The sequence below is a fragment of the Molossus molossus genome, unplaced genomic scaffold, assembly GCF_014108415.1.
Source record: "Molossus molossus isolate mMolMol1 unplaced genomic scaffold, mMolMol1.p scaffold_m16_p_3, whole genome shotgun sequence".
NCBI classification, from domain to species: Eukaryota; Metazoa; Chordata; class Mammalia; order Chiroptera; family Molossidae; genus Molossus; species Molossus molossus.
The window spans coordinates 125,073,089-125,092,628 of record NW_023425366.1 but is presented as its reverse complement, the minus strand read 5'-3'; the positions used below and the strand labels follow the sequence as shown (position 1 = coordinate 125,092,628).

General features: G+C 54.1%; 1 protein-coding gene across 4 annotated transcripts; it reads right to left on the bottom strand.

Annotated features, from left to right (window-relative positions):
• Positions 1–634: 634 nt before the first annotated feature.
• On the bottom strand, positions 635–17,845 carry ITGAX (integrin subunit alpha X). Of its 4 annotated transcripts, XM_036278615.1 has the most exons (30): positions 17,708–17,845; positions 17,047–17,152; positions 15,878–15,981; positions 15,504–15,574; positions 15,239–15,353; positions 13,731–13,861; positions 13,501–13,646; positions 13,106–13,259; positions 12,697–12,847; positions 12,450–12,523; positions 12,161–12,290; positions 11,912–12,054; positions 11,602–11,742; positions 11,301–11,510; positions 8,976–9,106; positions 8,678–8,835; positions 8,387–8,541; positions 7,581–7,712; positions 7,421–7,494; positions 7,062–7,203; positions 4,992–5,108; positions 4,822–4,901; positions 4,628–4,711; positions 2,700–2,775; positions 2,490–2,597; positions 2,295–2,378; positions 1,979–2,092; positions 1,738–1,839; positions 1,366–1,476; positions 635–828 (listed from the first exon to the last, which is right to left on the bottom strand). In XM_036278615.1, the coding sequence occupies exons 1-30, from the start codon at positions 17,763–17,765 to the stop codon at positions 730–732; spliced, it is 3,501 nt and encodes a 1,166-aa protein (XP_036134508.1). In that variant the 5' UTR covers positions 17,766–17,845; the 3' UTR covers positions 635–729. The 4 variants fall into 4 exon arrangements, with proteins under 4 accessions (XP_036134508.1, XP_036134510.1, XP_036134509.1 ...); XM_036278617.1 differs by lacking the exon at positions 15,878–15,981; XM_036278616.1 differs by lacking the exon at positions 15,878–15,981 and having other exon boundaries at positions 13,731–13,797.
• Between the last annotated feature and the right edge of the window lie 1,695 nt (positions 17,846–19,540).

Below are 19,540 nucleotides of genomic sequence, written 5' to 3'. Positions count from 1 at the left end.
ACATGCGGTGTGCTCCAACGCCCATCTCCTGGAAATGGAACTGGATTCCTAACATGCAGCTGAACAACTCAAATGTTATCCTGTGATTGATGGGGAGCCACTGAAGCTGGGCGAGAATGAGCGGCTTGTTCACTGGCGGCTAGTGGAAGAAAGGAGAATGGAGCCTGAGACTGCCGTCCGTGTATATGTAGGTAGAAATCAGGGGGCATGGCAGGGGCCTGTCCTGGTGTTTCCAGGTGGAGCCTTGACAGGACAAATGGTCCTTCCCAGGCAAGCACATTGCACCAATAAGCTGCGCGCTCCCAAAGGGAGAAAGCAGCCTGACCCCAGCCTCCCTTGCGGAACGCGTGTTCCCCTCCAGCCTGCCTTGGGTGAGGGTAAAAGGGCCAGGAAACCCCTCAGGGCACAGCAGGAACAGAGGAGAGCAGGAGGTCGTTTTTTATATTTTTATCCTCACTCTAGGACGTTTTCGGGTTTTGTTTTTGTTTTTTTTTTGTTTTTGCATTTATCTTTAAAGAGAGTGGGAGAGAGAGGGAGGAAGAGAGAGAGAGAAACATCGATGTGAGAGAGACACATCGAGTGGTTGCCACCCACATGACCCCAACTGGGGCCGGGGACAAACTGCAACCGAGGTACGTGCCCTTAGTGGGAACCGAACCCGGGACTCTCTGGTCCGCAAGCTGATGCTCCAACCGCTGAGCCAAACCAGCCAGGGCAGGAGGTTGTTTCTTATTGACCAGCCTGGGGGTCTGATGTTTCATTTTCTGGGGCAGTTTGTCCATTTGCTTCGTCCATCATGTCCTTGTACTGACGTTTGAAGAAGCCAACCTGTAGGGCAGGAAGGAGAGGAAAATCAAGAAGTCCAGTGGAAGAGAGGAAAAGAGATGACGGGGAAGGGGAAGGACCTTTCTGGAACCCTTGTATGTTCGAGCAGTGCAGGGGTAACTTGATACACACTGTGGCGCTTAGACTGGACCAGTTCTGTGCACTGGGTAGAATTACCTTCAGAATGAGAAACCAAGACCCAGTGTGACCAAGCACTTGCCTGCAGTCCCGGAAGTAATCGGTGGTGGTGTCCACATAGAATTCAGGGTGGTGTTTTTTATGTTATAATTTGCTGACAAGGGAAACATGTAGAGCAGGGAAGAGTGGGGAAGAACGGGAGAGAGACGAGGAGGCCTGAGAAGCAGACGGAGAGGCACAAACACGGCGCTCAGCGGGGGACCGCCGAGCCATAGCTGGGAGAGCATCTCCCACATGCAGTGACTTAGCGAGCACGTGTGACCAACTCTACGGTGAGCTGCTTCTTCACTGTAAATAGTGGGATCAAATGCTGGTGGTGTCCGGTGTGGGAGGGACACTCACCTTGTACAGGACGGCTGTGATGAGCGCCAGCAGCAACAGCCCGCCCACAGAGCTGCCCGCAATGAGGGGGACGGGATCGTAGACCTCGTTCTCTTCCACCACCATCTCCATCTGATTTGGGGGTCAGAAATATCACACCTCTGGCTGTCTCAGACTCTACCCGGCTTCTCCAGTCTTTAACTCCCTCCCCTGCTTCCCCAGGCCAACCCCAAGGGGGAGAAACAGAAGCAATCATGGGTTTAGGGACCGCTGTCCCATTCAGGGATCTTCGTCCTTCCTCCCCCGGGCTTGTGAGCCCCCCACCCAGCATCACAGATTCAGCGTCAGAAGCCCTCTCCCCAACCTGCCTACTGCCTACCACACAGTCACTACCTGAGCTCTCAAAAACGCCTCCTGTCCCGGAAGCTGGGAATACACAGATCTGCTGAACGTGATTTCAGCCACAGTCACGACCAGCACCTTCTTCTGCAGTGTCTGCAAAGAGGAGCAGGAGAGCTGGGAGCGAGCTCCGGGGAAGCTCAGTCACAGAAATGTCCTAGCTTGATTGAGGATGGGCACAGACCTCAGGTACCACCTGCGCCTGAGACAGGGCCCTGCCGTTGGGCCTACACACCTGGCTGACCCAGCGGAAGCTGAGGTTGCCCTTCAGGATGAAGTCAAGTTCCTCCTGGATGCCAAAGGAGGGGATGTCACAGCGGAACCTCTGGCAGTCAGCAATGGAGCAGTTCTGGGGACAGAGAAGCAGCATCAGCCCAGAGAGAGAGATGGGTTTGAAGGCAGAAGACAGCATTAAACCGTCTGATTTAAGGGGAGCAGCCACATCTGAATTCAGGAGAGCTGTTCAGCAGACATCTGATGTCACTTGGATTCCTGAATCAAATGCCTCTGATGTGCGGCTTAGAATGGGGGACAGCCAGAGTCCTCCTCACCAGAACAGAATTCTTCTGGATGAAGGTCCGGAAGTTGGACTCTGTGGGCGCTATCCTCTCTGAAGAGCAATGAATAGATGAGTTCTGGGAAAACAAAGAGAGCGAGCATCTCAGTGGGGACATCGGAGACCCATGAGGGACACAGGAAGTCAGGATAAAGGGCATCCGTGGAGGAGCTACACAGTCCTCGAGTACCTGGGGGTGGGAGATCTCCAGCCCTGTCCACACAGACACCTGGTTCAGCTCCACAGGCACCAAGAAGCTGATGCTGACAGGCAGGTCCCTCTGCCCCAGGTTGTTCGCCTGCGCAGAGGACAGTGAGGGCAGAGGCCGCAGCAGAGCCCACACCCTGCCCTCACCTCCAGCTCCCGGGCCACCAGCCCGTCTGGAGTCGCCATCGCTCACCTGGTATCTGTGCTGGACCAGGCTGCTTCCCTCCTCGGAGGCCGAGAAGTTGAGGTACTTGGTGGATTCCTCATGGCTAGGGAGAGAACAGCGTGGGTGGATCTGGAGTTCCAGGGGGACCTCCTGAGGATGCTCAGTGGGGCCTTGGGGTATCCCGGAATGAGGTCTGTGGCTGACTTGGGGTAGTGGGAAGGTTTAGGGAGCAGGGCTGGGCGTTGAGCTGGATGCTTGCAGAAGCTGCCCAGAGGAACTGCCAAAGTGGGGCTGGGCAGGGGTGCCGTGGAGGGGATTGAGTGTGTGCCACCGACTGCCTGGCGGAGCGGAGGCCAGGCCCCTCTGTGCCTCGCTGCTGCTTCCAGCCCTTCATGGCACGGAGGGTGCTGGAAGGGCATGTGGGACACAGCCAAAATCGGGGAGACTCAGGCTGACACTGTTGACAAGTATCTACTGGTCGCTGCTTCTGTCTGCACTCCTGCAGGTCTTCGGTGGGGCCCTTCTCTCCTGTTTCCTCGGCCTGGGTCTCAGAAGTGGAGGAGAGCCCACAGTAGACTCTGACTGCATCTCCACGCAGCAACACCTCCCCAGGCCTGCCGAGGCCCTGGAGCCCCAGTGGCCAACCTGGCCCCTCATATGGGGGGCTGTCCCATCTCTGTCCCTCCCTGCTCCTTGGGTACCTGTCCTTTGCCTGCACAGTCTAAATTCTAGACTACTGCTCCTATCCTGATGTTGCATCCTTGCTCTGCCAAGGGCCTTCCCCAAAGTGTCCCAGTCTCATCCCGGGGGCCCCTTTGAGTGCCCCTTCCTACAGAGTTACACCTGCAGAGGACAGCTGAGCTGTAGGGCCACACATGCCTAGATATGGTGTGTCCTGCCTTTTCTGCCCTGCAAGGTGTGCTAACCTCAGTGCATGCTCCAGCCATCAAGCTCAGAACATGCAACTGGCTGGGCTGCTGAGAGCCCCAGTGTGCGGTGTAAATGACAGTGGGAAGCTCTGGGCAGGAGGACATCCAGCGAGGCACATAGGTGGAAGTAGCAGGGGAATGGACCCAGGCTAAGCCACATGGGACCGCTACGTATCACAAATGCATGCATTCCACAAGGGCAGGGGTTTATGTCTGGGTTTGATTGCACACAACAGAGGCTCCATAAATGTTTGTTGAAGTCTGATGAGTGTATGGAAAGCAGCCACATCACTGTGCCTGAAACATAGTAAATGCTAGGAAGGTATCTGCCCAAACACTTGGCTCTTTGTTTCAAATGCCTCATCTACCCCTCCTTGGACTACATGTGAAGCTTTTCCCTGATTCCTTGCCTCTGAAGCAGGCAGGGTATTTCTTCCTCTCCTTCCCAAAGGGGCCCGGGGAAAGGAGGAGGAGCAACTCTAAAAGTCCTGTGAGCTGTAAATCTGTTCCTTGCAATGAAGAGTTGTCCCACTCAATTGCCAAGGGCCACGGCCAATGCCACAGGACCCTTCAATGTTTAGCTGAGTCCTCTTCTGACAGGAGGCCCTACCCACTCTTGGAAATGCACGTAACCTTGGGCTACAGAACCCCAGAGAGGCCTTAATAAGATTCTGCTTTAGATCAGGTTAACCTTACTCCCCTATGAGGCTGTGAGACCCTGGGAGACAGAGACATATCTCATATCTCTTATGGAACCCAGGACAATCTTGGGGCTTTGGAGAAAGCCTTCTAAGAACTGTAACCTCTATTAAATGTAAAATGCAATGATAATACCACACTTATTGTTATAGCTAGCCCACAGAAAACATTCAGTGATTGATTAGTAAGTGCTACTAGCAGTTATCACCCAGTGATTGGAAGGGTAGTGATAAAACATCCCAGGTGTTCAGTGTGTGCAGGGACTGAGAAGCTCCCCAAGCCCCATCAGAGTGATGGCAAAGACCTTTTCAGGTCTTGTTGTGGTACCTGCTGATCACAGTGTAGACAGCATACTTCACTGGGAGCTCCAGCTTGAAGGTGGTCTTGCTGCTCTTGGGGGTGTTATTCTCACTGGAGAAAAAGGAGAAGCCATTGGCAAGTGGTCCTGAAGAGGAGGCTGGGCGCAAGGGGGCGCTGCCCTGAAGAGGAGGCTGGGCGCAAGGGGGCGCTGCCCGGCTCACCTGCTCACATTAGCCCTCAGAAGCAGCTGGTTTCCCAGCATGGCCTTGGGGGAGACGTCAAAGGTGGCCACGAAGGTGATCTGAGAAAGAGACAGGCATGGGGGTTGGAGGCGGGGAGGTCATGGAGCAGTGAGACTGGGTGGGGCAGGGAGGTAGGTGGCAGAGCTGACCTGGGCACCCTCTCGGAAGATGATATGTTTGATGCTGCAGCGGGTGCTCCAGGTGTCCTGGCTCTCAGCTGAGGCGCTGTCACAGGTCAGGTGCAGGGACCGTGACAGCAGCTGGCTCTAAACCAGGACAAGTGAGCATTTGTTAGGGTTCCAGTGAGACTCCATAAGTAGTGACAGTTCCCTGGAATGAACCCTAAGGCTCTGTCTTTGAAAAAATCCTTATACACTATCTGGTCAAATTGCTTCCTAATGTAGAAATCCCAGATTTATTCAAATTTCCCCTTTTTTTATTTATTGTTGTTATTATATTTTTTAATCCTCACATGAGGATTTTTTTTCTCATTGATTTTCAGATAGAGTGGGAGGGAGGGAGGAGGAAGAGAGAGAGAAAGAGAGAGAGAGAGAGAGAGAGAGAGAGAGGAGAGAAACAGTGATATGAGAGAGACACATCGACTGGCTGCCTCCTGCATGACCCAACCAGGGCCAGGTATCGAATCGCAACCTAGGTACATGCCCTTGACCAGAATCAACCCCAAGACTCTTTGGTCCACAGGCCAACAGTCTAACTGTTGAGCCAAACTGGCCAGGGCTATTTATTGTTATTTTTTAAAGGCTTTCTACTATGGAAATTTTTGGACATACTCAAAACTAGAGAGACTAGATAAATTGAGCCCCACGCACCCTACACTCAGCTTAAATTACCAACATTTTTCTACTTTTGTTTTATTTAGCTGCTCTTTACTTTTTTTTTTTTATAATTTAAAGCACATTTCAAATATCACATTGTTTTATCCAGAAATACTTCAATGTACACCACCAACAGATAAGGGTATATTTTAACATAATCACGACACGCAACAAATCACGCCCAGCAAAATTAGCAATAACTCCTTAATATCAGTTAATATCCAGGTCATGTTAGTCTTCCTAGATTGTCTCCAAAATGTTATTTTATAGCTCATTTTAAAAATAAATATCCAACAGAGGTGCATATATTGCATTTGGTTGGTGTGTCTAGTACTTTGAATGATGGGCACTTGTCCCTCACGCAGCCGGGTCTTGCCATTTCTAGTGCATTCCTTCAAATGCGAATCAAAATATAACCCCATTGGGAACACCAGCCTAGGAGAGACATAGAGACCAACCAACCAACGTAATGTGTAGACCTACTTTAGATGCTGGTTCAAAGAAATCAAGTGTAAAAAGATATTTTTCAGACAATTGAGGAAATTTCATTACGGTCTCAATACCAAGGAATCACTCATGTCATTGGGTGTGAAAAGGCACTGGGTCATGTAGGATGTGGGGGCTGTTCAGAGTTATAGGATGAAATAGGGAGGCATGACCTGTCTGGGATTTACCTTAAAATACTTCACAAAGGGGAGGGGGCAGATGAAAAAAAATGTAGCAAAATGTTGATAATTGTCAAACCTAGGTGATAAGCTCTTGAGAGGTTTGTTGATCTCTCTACTTTTGTAAATGTTTAACATTTTCCATAAAATTTTTGTTGAGAATCTGTTTCACTTTGACTCCCATGGTCCTAGTTCTGTCTTCTAGAACAGGTATTGCCAAATGATAGCCCACCGCCAATTTGTATAGATAAAGTTTTATTGGCACACAGCCATGCTCATTCACTTACATATTGTCAATGGCTGCTTTCACTGTACACACAAGCAGAGCTCAGTAGATGTGACTAACACTGTATGGTCCACAAAGTTGAAATATTTCTTTTCTAGCCCTTTATAGAAAAAGGTATCCCAAGACCTGATCTAGAAAAACCAATAAATTTAACTCCTTCTTCTACAGGACAGAGTTTTAAAATATTTGAAGGCTAAGATATGTTTTCCTTTAAAAGGAGAATATTGATACGATGTGGAATACAAAGAAATCTGGGGCAGAGTCCCCCTCTCTCCACATCAGCAGCCTCCAGGGAGCTCATTTCTAATAGTCAGTGTGATGCCTAGATTCGAACACAACATGAACAAGCCCCAGTCTGAGCTTTGAACCCAGCACAGGAGGCTCTGTGGATCCCCAGCCATTAGCCACTTCCTTCCTCCGAAGGAATAATACCTGGCTCACTGCCACACGCCGATAAGACAGCCCAGGTGGGTAGGAGAAGGTGACCGTGGTTCCGTAGGAGTCCTCGCCGTCATTCCACACTTTCACTTCCATGTGCAGCTCCAGGTTACTCCCCACCACCAGGGTCTTCAAGCTAGGTGTTGGGGTAGAAGGCAGGAGATGATTCTGTGACTGGGGCTAGAAATGGTCTGGGGATGAAACACAGAGTGGAGAGGTGGGGGACGACGTGGGGGACCGGATGTCTGGTTTCTGCGCACAGGATAGAAATGTTAGGGAGAGCCAGGCAGGAGCTCTAGGCCCCAGGACTCTGACTGGGAGACCAGGGCAGGGCTAAGGAGGTGGACGCTCACCCTGAGAAGTGAAAGGAGATGCCAAGGTCATCCTGGCAGACATGGTCGGCTCCACAGTTCTTCTCGAAGGGGATCTGAGAGGGAAGGCAAAGCGGGGTTTTCTCCAGGGTCTGGAGTCCACACCTCTGCTCCCTCCTGAAGACCCCACACCAGGACTCACAGAGGCTGTGAAGTATCTGAGAGCATCTGTCGCCAGCATGGGCTGGAGGTTTCCAAAAGAAGAGATGGGCTTGCCCACCAGGGAGAAATTGAGACTCAAGATGATAGGGGTCACCGAGTCCTCCACACAAGCCTGGAAGGTGGACATTGAAGAGAGCAGGTGGCTAAGGAAAGCACCCTCAGAGTCACCTGCTCTGTCCTGTCTCCCCATCTGCAGAATGGGGTACCAGTGATTCCTCCCTGCACTTGTTAAACATTCATTGCGGAGACCTCGCCCTGAGAACCCTCTGCTGTGCTTGTCCTCCGCCTCGATCTCCCTTCCCCCAGCCGCCCACAGGCTCAGGGTCTTCTCAAACAGAGAGGCCTCCGTCCTCTCCCTGGCTTTCCCGGTCTTCATAGCATTCATCACTTCCTGACCCCTGTTATCTGGGAACTTGATTGGTTTTGCTCTGTCCCAAGCACTCCCTCCGGGCGTGGCTGTTCTGTCCCCGCCGTGTCCCTGGCACCCAGGGCAGGTCTGTGTCAGAAAGCTCAGTGCGAGAACCCCAGCCCTCTGCTCCGCCGTCCTCCGCAGCAGCCACACGCTTCCTGGAATGCAGCTGTGTGTCCTGGCGGTGGCGGCCAGTCCGTCTATCACTCACTCGCCCACTCCCCATCACTCACCTGGCTAACGAATGTTAGGCCCTCCTGCACGCAAGCTGCCACGCCGGGCTGAGCTGGCGTGAGGCCAGACACACCTCATTCCTCCCTGCCCAGCCCACTGCCAGCCTCAAAACCACCTCCATCCCAGCACTGCAGCCCCCTCACCGGGAGGAGCAACTTCACATTCTCACAGTGCTGTCCTAGCCCAAGAAGTCTGTCACGAGTCAGGTGCCGAGTGTTTGTCTCCTTGAAGATAGCGCGGGGATTCAGGCGGCCAGGGTCAAGGGTCAAGTCAAAGGTCACAGAGCTTTCGAGGTTGCCTGGCGGGGAAAGGAGGGGATAAGAGGGCCGAGGGAATCAGGAACTCCCCAGGTGGGCAAAGGGCCAGGCAGGAGACAGGCGTCCTGCGCCGGACGACTCCAGGGATCAGGTTGTCCCGGGCCAGAGAGGACTCACCCAGCCGATTCCTGGAACTTTCATGAACCTGAAGACAGATATCGGCAGCACCCAGTTCCTGGACGGAGGACGTGTGCTCCCGACACTCGAACACAGACCTGCCAATCTCTGTGAGCGTTGGGCGGATAGTCACCCACACCCTGAGCACGGGTCTGGTCCTGTGGGCAGAATGCCGAGCTGAGGTCAAGCCCTTGGTCCCAGGAGGGCCACCTGAGATGGTGGTGAGGGGACTGGTCCTAGATGGGCCTCGGTAGACCGAGGGACCATCTGGGGAGAGTGTGGGGAAGGCTGTTCTCACCTGAGCAGCAGCGCGTGCCCCTGGGCCCCCACAGCCAGGTCCGCAAGTCCGTCCATGGTGAGGTCCTGACCCCCACTCAGCGACTGCCCAAAATGCTGGAGCCCGGGGGGGAACTGGGAGCCTGCAATCCTCTGGCCAGAGAGGGAAAAGCAAGCCAATTTAGGGGTGAGCGAAACAAGCTGGAAATAAGCAACAGGAGAAATGGGGAGGTAGGAATGTGGGAGGCAGAAGGGGTGAATAATGAAAAGATGCCACCAAGAAGGCCCAGAAAGAGGAGGCGGGTCTGGCCGGTGTGGCTCTGGTTAGAAAGTCACCAAAAGACTCTCACCAAAGAGTCTCAGGTTTGACTACTGGTCAAGGGCACGTACCTGGGTTACAGGTTCAATCCCCAGCCTCGGTCGGGGTGTGTGCAGGAGGCAATCAATCGATCTCCATCTCTCTCTCTAAAAATCTGTTTTAAAAAATATCCTAGGGCGAGGATTAACCAAAAACAAAAAGAGGTGGTGGGGTGGGTAATGATGACTAAAGAAGAAAGACGGAGTTTCATGACAAGAGGTGGACTCTCATGATTCTCAACAAAACCTTTCGCCCTTTTCTTACAGTTCCAAGTTTTTAAAACCCCTTCAGTGGTTAAACTGTATCAGCAGTAATGGATTATAGCACCTATTATATGCCAGGCACACATGGATATGTGTGCTATATATGTGCCAGGTACACATATGTGTACTAACTCACTTAACCCTCACTGCAGCCTGGGAAGGGTGGTTATTATTACCACTGTGTACAGATAAGGAAACTCAGCACAGACAGGGGAGTAATGACCAAGACCACCTCGCTGGGAAGTGACAGGACTTCAGGGATCTCCTTTGACTTTTTTTTCTTAACAACTTTTTGAGATATAATTCGCATACCATACAATTTACCCTTCGAAAGTACACAACTCAGTGGCTTTTAGGATGCTCACAGAGTTATGCAACCACCAACAAATCAATTTTGGAACATTTTCATCAACCCAAAAAGAAACCCCAGACCCTTAGCAGTCACCACTATGTCCCTCACTTCCCTTCACCCCAGCCTGACAAGCACGAATCCAGTTTATGTCACAGTGGGTCTGCCTGTTCTGGAGAGCTCATGTAAATGGAACCCCACAATCTGCGGCCCGGGTCTGGCTTCCCTCACTCAGCACAGTGTTCTCAAGGGTTACTCATATTGTAACATGTACCCGTCCCTCACTTCTTTTCATGGCCAAACAATATTCCATTGTATGGCTACCGCACATTTTATTTACCTGTTCATTAGTCGACGGACATTTGGGTTGTTTCCACCTTTTGGCTATCATGAATAACACCACTACGAACATTCGTGTGTAACTTTCTGCGTGAACGTATGTTCTCAGTTCTCTTGGGCGGAATTGCTGGGCATACAATAAGTCCACGTCGGCCCTTTGGGGGAACCGCCAGACTGTCTCCCAGAGCGGCAGCACCATGTCACATCCCAACGGCGGTGCGTGCGGGCTCCGGAGTCCCCGCGGCCTCACCAGCTCGGTCACTATCCTTGTTCCAGCATCCCAGTGGGTGTGACGCTGTGTCTCCCTGTGCTTTTAATTTGCTGGTCACTGACAACTAATGGTGTTCAACATCCTTTCGTGTGCGTATTGGTCTGTTGTATGTCATCCATGGAGAAATATCTACTCAGAGCCTTTGCTATGTTTTCGTTGGGGTTTCCTTGACCTTTGCCAAGAGAAGCAGCCCTCCCTGCTCAGGGCAGCCTGCCCCGCTGGGGGAAGGCTCCTACCTAGATGGGCTTTGGGCAGGGTTACTGATGGCAGCAGAAAATGAAGTCATTTAGTATCCAGGGAGATGAAAGGGCGAGTGGACAGACAGACCGAGCAACCAGACCTAAAGTAATTGGCAACAGAGAGCCACCAAGAGGCTGAGCCGTGGTCAGAAGCCAGGAGGCTGGCGCTGCCTTCGTCACTGTCCCTGACCCACTATAAACCTTAGACAAGTCCCGTCACGTTTCGCCTCCAGGCCCCAGATGCCACCTCAGAAACAACTTGCTGGTGCCAGTGTACCCTGTAGAGCTGCTGGGGGGCTACACGCCCTGGGTGGAGAAGCCACTCAAGCATCAAGCCTCTGTGCAAAGTAGAGCATGTGCCCGTCAACACTTCCATTTCTTACACACCACACACGTTGTTCTGCCCATGAGATGCCCAGTGGCGGGCAGGGGAGGCGAGATGTGGTAACAGAACTTTCTAGGTGGCAGCGTAGAAGACAGAAGCAAGGAGAACGCTGTTGTAGTGACAGGGACAGTGACGGGCCTCACCTGGCTGTGGGAGGGGCTGATGCCCCGCCCTGAGGTTCCATGAAACAGGTAGACAGCACCCTGGTTCTCCTGTTCTCCAGGGGCCCCGATGGCCACGTCCGTCAGCTTGTCCCCATTCACGTCCCCCAGCACGGTCAGGGCTGTCCCAAAGCGCCCCCAGGGGTGGCCTTGCTCCCCACGGAGAATGGCCTCACACTGCCACCTAGACCTCTGCTGAGCAAAACCCATGCCAGTCCCCAACCTGGGCAACCCTCCACCCCACACCCAGGCCCCACCAGCCCAGGTCTCAACAGCCACTCACCCCCTGGGGCAAGGGGCACACAGACACCCGGCCCCCCCGGGTCAGCTCGTAGTAATGGGGAGCCCCGATGAGGACCAGGTCGGAGCTGCCGTCTCTGTCCACGTCCACCGAGCAGAGGGAGGCCCCGAAGTAGGAGCCAATCTGGAGGGCAGAGCCTGAAGTCACCCTGTCAGCCTGGCAGCGGGGCACCCCCCCGGGCCAGGCTCTGCCTTTCCCCACGCACCACCTCCCCCAGCGCGCCCCAAACCCCTCCATGTCCTCCCTCTCCACCCCTGCACACCCTGCCACCCTCCTGTTCTCCACACCCGACCTGGGTCCCTAGGACTTGAGCCTTCGGCCTCCATTGCCCAGAAGCCTGCGTGAAGATGACAACCTTCCCGGTGTGCTCATGGCGGGGGGCCCCCAGGACCAGGCTCTGCACCCCCTTCCAAAGGGCCAGCTCGGTGGAGTAACCTGAGGGGCTAGGCCTCAGCACAAAGGCTCCCCCTCCTATCCCCCGGCTCCTGCCCTCCCCGGAGCTCACCTCCCACCTGTCCCCACAACCCAAGCCTTTTCTCACCCAGGTAGGAGTCCCTCATGTCCACATTCTCCTGAGACATGTTGATGAAGGTGGGGTTCATATTTGGGGGATATATGAAGGCACCCCCAGACCAGCTGAAGCTCCCCACGGCCCCCAAAACTGGTCCATCCTGGGAAGACAGGATTCTGGGGATGAGCAGGGAGAGCGAGGAGACAGCAATTCCAAGGCAACCCCAGCCGCCGGCCCCACTCATGAGACCCTCCTTCGCCTCCCCCAACCCCTGCTGTCCCTCATCCTGCATCAGTGGCCCAAAAGGGCCCCCACTCACAGGCGTGGACACAGCGCTGAAGCCCTCCTGGGACATCTCCAATTCGAAGGAGCTGCTGCTTGTGGTCTGTGTTCCTGAGGGGAGTCATGGCACTCGGGTTCCAGGGGGAAGACAGACTTTGCCACGTCTAGGACACCTCAGCTTTTACAGGAGCTAATGTTGCAGGCCAAAGGGGGACCCAGGCTCAAGAAGGAAGGGCATCTAATGCCTGAGGGTCCTGCAATGAGGAGCTCCATCTCTGACTTACCCTCAATGGCAAAGATCTTCTCCTTCAGCTGGTTCTGAATGTCTCTCAAAGCATCGAAGTTCTCCACTGTAAATATATGCTCATGGGAGGGTCTCGATGCGATGTCCTGCAATTCTTTCCAGGAATGTGCCTTTTGAAAAGCCGATCCCACCTGTTCCCAACCAAAAACCAGCTCAGTGAAACGATCACAAATCCAACGTGCCTACCACGTTCTGGGCACTGAGTCCTCCGCTAGCACCGCGAGGTCCAGATTATTACACCCGTAATAAAACATCAGAAAACATCACGGAGTTTGGGGGAAAGGCTAGAACAGTTTCCATCCTGAATGTAGTGGAAGCTGAAAGGGTTCTGTTCCTAAAGAGGGAAGTTGCCTTAAGAGGAAGCAGGGGGAGGGCATCCCCCACCCTACCCCGACGGCATAGCGGATGATGCCCGCTGCATCGGCCAAGGGGGTGACAGCCCGGTAACTCAGGGGGTCGCCTGTCTTCTCTCCATCGGTGATGACGATGAGGATCTTGGAGGCGTCCTTTCGGGCCCCATATTGGGCACTGAACAGGCGGACCCTGTCAGGGAAGAAGAGGGTCCAGAGGCCCCTGAAGAGAGCTGCTGCCAGCCCCTGACACCTTCGTAAGAGTGAGGAGGTGACCCTTGCTCTGGGAGGACCTGGTCCTGCCCAGAGCCGCCAGCTTGGTGAGGAAACCGTGGGCAGAGTTTGGGCCCATCTGTCCCTTCTTCATGGAAACAGGCGAGGCCCAGAGGAAGACTGGACACTCTGGCCAGGACCTGGGAGAAGTCAGGACTCACGTGACAATCTGGATGGCTGTCGCTGTATGAGTGTACCCTCTCAGCTGTTTCACAGAATCCAGGAGGCCCACTGGGTTTGAGCTGTGCGCGAAGTCTTTGAAGGTGAAGTGAACCACGAAGGTGTTGGAGAACTGCATCAGGGAGAACTGGGAGAAGCGCGTGGGGCTGGTGCCAGGCCACGGCAAGCCGCCCCGCGGGCCCTGCCCCTGCCCCCTGCCCCGCAGGCACACCTGGGTGCTGGGTCCCTGGAACTGGCTCATCACAGCCTTCACGAAGTTCAGCATCTGGATAAAATCGCTGTGGGAGATGCTGCCTGAGCCGTCAATCAGGAAGACGATGTCCTGCTCCTGCCTCGGGCACTCTGGGAAGGAGGTGGCACAGTCCTCTGAAGGACGCCCCCAGAGCCTGGAGCCTCGAGATGACATGACTCACCACCCCCCAGGAGCTTCCCTGGTCCTTGCCCAGAACAGGGCCTTCTAAAGTCTCTAAGCATCTGCATCTACGATTCAGCAGCTCACACCCGTGCAGCCAGCCTGGTTGATAAAAAGTGGAAGTTCCTCCAGTCCAGACAGTAGAAAGCTGCCCCCGTTCTACCTCAGAGGTCCACCCCCTCCCCTTGAGCGCACCACACTCTCCCCACAACAGCTGCACTCTGCTTCAGTCCCTGGCCGGGGCCCCCTCACTGGTCAGCACCAGACTGTACTTTTGTTAAATATTTTAATATCGCCCCTGGCGATAGCCACACACTGGCCCTGTTTGGTTCTCAGCTTAAATACAGGACCCCACTCCCTCCTCGGTGAATACAGACTCTCCTCAGAAGAGGAGGCGCTCCCCACTCTCAGCCTCCCCTCTCTGCCCGGCAGCCTCCCGCCAGAGAATGGTACCCTGGATGCTCTCAGGGAGTCCAAGGGCATGTGGGCCAAGTTTAGGACCCAGGAGGTACTGAAAGGGGCACCTCATTCAGTGCCCATGTCAAGCTCCCAAAGGACCTGAGTGTGAATGTGAAACCAGGGAGGGGCCTTGGTCTGCTGTGGGCGGGGTCTGAAGAACTCACTGTTCCACCTCCTTTTGGCCTATTCCCATCAGCACCAGAAACCAGGCCAAGCCTCAACTTGTGTGTACACACACACACACCATACACACATACATACACACATCATACACATACATTGTACACATACACACATGTTATACACGCACATTGTACATGTACACACATATATACACATACACACACATCATACACACATCGCATACACTCACGCATACACAAATATCCACATTATGCACGAACACATTTAGACTGTCCACCCTTCTCACCCTCTCCCAGCCTGTTGCACAAACCAATTGGTTATACAGACCCCAGGGTACACTGGGTGAAAATAAATCCCCTTCTCGCTAAAACTGATAGCAGTTGGCACTAACTGAGCCCTCACCACATGCCAGGCTCTGTGCTAAACCCTGCCGTGGAACATGCAAAGTTACTGTCAGTGCTGCGTGTGCCACTACACCCACCGACAGATGAGGAAGCAGCTCCGAGGGGCGGCCGCAGGAAGGGCCTGCAGTGGGCGTCACAGAGCGGCCGCCCCTCTCCCGCTGGGTCTGAACTACTCCACGATCCAGGAAACTTTGTTCCAGATCTCTTCCTGATCTACTCTGGTCAGAGTGTCTCTGGCCCACTGCACCTCCAGTCCGATGTGTGCGGGCTCCTCAGAAGAGCCAGTGCCCAAGCACTCACCCTGCAGGGCATCTGGGAGCCTCCGGGCCTGCCAGGAAGGGGAAACCCACAGGAAGCAGAACCCGGTCAAGTGCATGTTCTCCTTGCATGCGTGGTGCACAGTGGGGCCGCAGGCCTGGGGACAGAGGGGGTGTTGGGAGGGGCTGCCCTGCCTCTGTCGCACCCTCCCATCCCAGCATCTCCATCCTTCACAAGAGCCCCGGCTCCAGCAGCCCCAGTCCCCACTCCTTCCCTCAGGATGCTCCTGTGACCCGGGGCAACTCACCAGCAGCTGAGATGGTTTGGTGGCAGCTGTCAGGGATAGGCCCAGGGACATGTTCACAGCCTCTGGGGGCACTGAGGGGACCGACATGCACATGGTCACCCTCAGGACAGAGGAGGTTATGTACAATCGGGGCAGGGGTCACCTCATCCCTGGGAGACAAGGGGTCTGAAGCACGAAAGCGGCCCCCAGCTCTTGCTGGAGCTACAGGAGTGCAGGGAGCAATGGGTGGGGAGGCCTCTGGGGGTCAGAAAGCCTGTCCGAGAATGAGGGTTTGCAGACAGAAATGAAGCTAGAAAATGGGTTTCCTGTGCTCCCCACAGACCCCACAGAGCATGGAAGTCTGGACCTGAGTCCCGGGGAGGGCAGGGACTCACCCTGCAGGGGGATGGGCTCACAGGTGCCCAGGCTGTAGTCACACCGGTAGAGACCGCCTGTTTGGTTGGCAGCCGTTATCTCCTGGGGGGCTCCAACCACCACCCTAGGGGGAGACAACGAACACTGCAGTTAAGAGTGTGGACAATACGCCCTGGCTAGTTTTGCTCAGTGGTTAGAGCATCGGCCCACGGACCAGAAAGTCCCGGGTTTGGTTCCCGCTAAGGGCACGTACCTCGGTTGCAGTTTGTCCCTGGCCCCATTTGGAGTCGTGTGGGTGGCAGCCACTCGATGTGTCCCTTTCACGTCGATGTTTCTCTCTCTCTTCCACCCTCTCTCCCTCCCGCTCTGTCTGAAGATAAATGCAAAAATGTCTTCGGGTGAGGATAAAAAAATTTTAAAAAGAGGGTGGCCAATACAAACAGGAAGATGAACACCGTGTGATGTCACTTATGTGAGGAAACTAAAGGACAAAATACACAAACGAACCAAACGGAAACAGACTCACAGACACAGCGGGCAGACTGAAGGTTGCCAGGAGGGACAGGGTGAGGGGTCTGGGGAAAAAGGTGAGGGGAGTGAGAAGTTACAGAACAGTCATGGGATGGACACAAGGAATTTAGTCAGTGGGATTGTAATAACTATGTGTGGTGCCATGTGGGCACTAGAATTATCGGGGGAGGGGGGAGTCACTTTGTAAATTATAAAGTTTTCTAACGACTGTGATGTACACCCAAAACGAATATGAAATTTTAAAAAAGAAGAGTGGACACTAAAGCCAGACTTGCCACTCCAGCAAGTTTGCTTCAGCTCTCTGTAGCTGCGTTTCTTCATCTGTAGATTAATAACAATTTAAGTTCTGCATGGGAGGGATTTTTGTCTGTTTTATTCTCTGGTGTATGCCTGAGACATACAGTAAGTGCTCAATAATTGTTGAATTGAGGACTAAATCAGTACCCATGTAATGGGTACCTGGTAAGTACTCAATGAGCGTTAGCTGTGATCATCGACATGGCAAGACAGCATCCACTTGCACTTCGACTCTACATAACCTTGAGGGCATTGCCTTGTCAAAGGGAAAGGAGAGCTTGTAGTTCAAGTGGGGGGTGGGGAGGAACAGAGAGCCCTGTGCAGGGAGAGGAACTGATAAGAGCCAAAGGCTGGTCCTCACCAGGAGTTGGCGTACTGGGCCACACTGTGTCCAAACCCAGCACTATCCATGGGGAAGATTGTTGGCTTGTCCGTGTCCAAGTTGAAGCAGAGACAGGAAGCCAAGGCTGGGGAAGAGGGTGAAGAGAGAAGCTTTGGAGAGGCTCTTCCTCCTGCTCCATCTCCCCAGGCCTGACCCCAATCTCCCTGCCAAGCCCAGTGCCCCAGCACCTCCTGGTCTTCTGGACGCCCGGCTTGGGCCTGCCTCAGCTGCTTTCTTTCACATGGTCCAGAGACAGCTCTTTACCCAACGGCCTGCTGGCAAGTTTCAATTCTCCAAGAAACCCCCAGTTCTAAAGATGGGCCTTCTCCACCTCACCTTGGGGGCTCCTCAAAAGGAAAGTCCAGGGAAACTTGGGGACAAAGGGCAATGTAAACAGAGCACAAAGTTAACTAGTTCTGCCTACGTGAGAAATCTCTGGATTGTCCAGGAAATGGGCCTATCCCGGCATCATTAAACTCCATCCAGACTGGTTCCTCAATCTCCTCTCTCTCCATTAACTCCAGATCTCAAACCCTAGATCCCTCTTCTAATGTCTGAGCCCAGAACATATGCATTCTCAGCTCGTTCCCTACCTGGACCCCAAACCCCTCCTCCCCCTTCATCGGGGCCCCCATCTTACTCATCAGTAGGAGAAGGGGTGTCCTCCTGGTCCTGGTCATGACTGTGAGGTCAGACATGGGCTTCCAGGCTCCTGAGCCACCAGCGGCTAGGTGTTCCAAGGCACCAAGGGAGCAAATGAGCACAGAAGTGATCAAGAGGCAGGAGACAGAGGGGGAAGTTGTCACAATGACTCAGAAGTGGAGGGCGGAGAATATGACTAAGAGAAGAGAGAAAGGGGCCAGGACAGCCCACACACTCTCACCCAGGAGTCTCTGACCAGAGCTACCTTGAGTTGCTTCTCCTGCCTTGTCAATCTAGACCTGTGTGAATGCCAGTCCCCTGCCCTGCCCCGCCTCTCCGATCTCCCTTGTTGTGCTGGCTGAAGGTTCTCCTTGACCTTCAAACTTCAGTTAGCCTGGAGAGAGGAAAGGGGCATTTGTCAGGGTGGGGTCAGGGCCCAAATGGAGATTCTGGTGGGAACCCTCCACTTCTGGCCTGGAGGCCTCTGGGCCAAAGAGTCAAGCACCTGGGTCCTAGAAAGAGTACAGCCGGTGTTCACTCATTTACTCACCATGTATTCAACAAGCCTAAGTTGAAACTGATTTTGCATGCCCTCTGTTAGCAGGGGAAGAAAACACAAACCACAAGGCCCAGGGTCAGTGGGTAAGGCGAATGTGTAAACAGCATGACTTTGCTATGAGGGGAAATTCAGTGACCATGGAGCACCTTACCCAGGCTGGGAGGGCAGACTGGGGAAGGTATTCTGGAGGAGGCACACTCCCGAAGGCACCTGACCGCAGGGGAGTGTGTTTCAGAAGAGATGGTCAAGTGTGGAAGAGGCAGTGAGACAAGAGGGACTTTGGGGAAATTAGTGACGGAAACTAGAGAGTGGGTGGTGGGAAGCAACAAGAATGAGGTCAGCACCATGGGGGAGGAGAGGCGGGGAAGCAGGCCCCCGCCCGGAGAGCTCCCTTAAGGCATGTGATTGGGACTTAGGGCTGAGGGAAGAGGGGAGCATTGATCTTCACATTTATATTTTAGGGAGCTAGCAAGAGGGGTTAATGAGGCATGGTTTCATTGGGAAATAGCTAGAGACAGCTCAGTCAAGAGGGAGACCATGGGGACCTGGGGAGTGAGCTGGTGGCCATCGGGCTGGACTGGAAGGTGACTGGTGGCTGAAGGGAGGACAGTGGTGATGGTCCCCGAGCCAAAGAGCAGTGGAGGAGGGGAGGAGGGGTGGGCTGGGCCAACCTTGGTTTTGAGAACACCAAAACACGGTGTTTAAGAGCTTGGATTCTTTCAACATCTCTGCCCTCAACTTCCTCATCTGCAAAATCGAGATGATGATAAAAGTATGTGCCGTCGGCTGTCGCTGGGAAGGTGACTAGGTAGGTGTGTGAGAGCTTTACCCACTGGCTCGCCCATCGCTGTGCTGTGATGATGTTACTTTGGGGAGAGGGGTCGAGGGCTGCGGGGGGCGGTGGGTGTGCGGGGCTGACCTCAGGAGGGAAGGCGGGGTGGGCGTGGGAACGATCGCGGAGGAGCTGGATGAGACCCCGGGGCCGCGTGAAGCGGGAGGAGAAAGACAGCGGGGTGAGGCGGACGAAATGCCGCAGCAGGGCCTGGGGGGCTGAGAGGAGGGAGAGGGGTGTGAGCAGCATGGGCTGCTGGACAGCGAGTGAGGTAAGAAAGGAGAAGGCCCCCAGGTCTGGCAACAGGGGCTGCTGGTGGCTCTGGCCGGGCCAGCGTGGTGGGGCTTGGGGCCTGGGGGTGAAGAATGTGAGCTGCGATGTCACCTAGAGGTGACAGCCCCGAAGACCTCAGACACAATAAGGCTGGGGAAAGGCCCTGA

What these genes read in the sequence shown, in the direction of transcription:
- ITGAX (XM_036278615.1), bottom strand. Translation starts at nt 17,765, where the DNA reads ATGTCTGACCTCACAGTCATGACCAGGACCAGGAGGACACCCCTTCTC. An exon ending in GCCCAGTACGCCAACTCCTG is followed by an intron (nt 15,982 to 17,046) that starts GTGAGGACCAGC and finishes GTCTCCCCCTAG; the next exon opens with GGTGGTGGTTGGAGCCCCCC. An exon ending in TCCAGAAGAATTCTGTTCTG is followed by an intron (nt 2,093 to 2,294) that starts GTGAGGAGGACT and finishes CTCTGTCCCCAG; the next exon opens with AACTGCTCCATTGCTGACTG.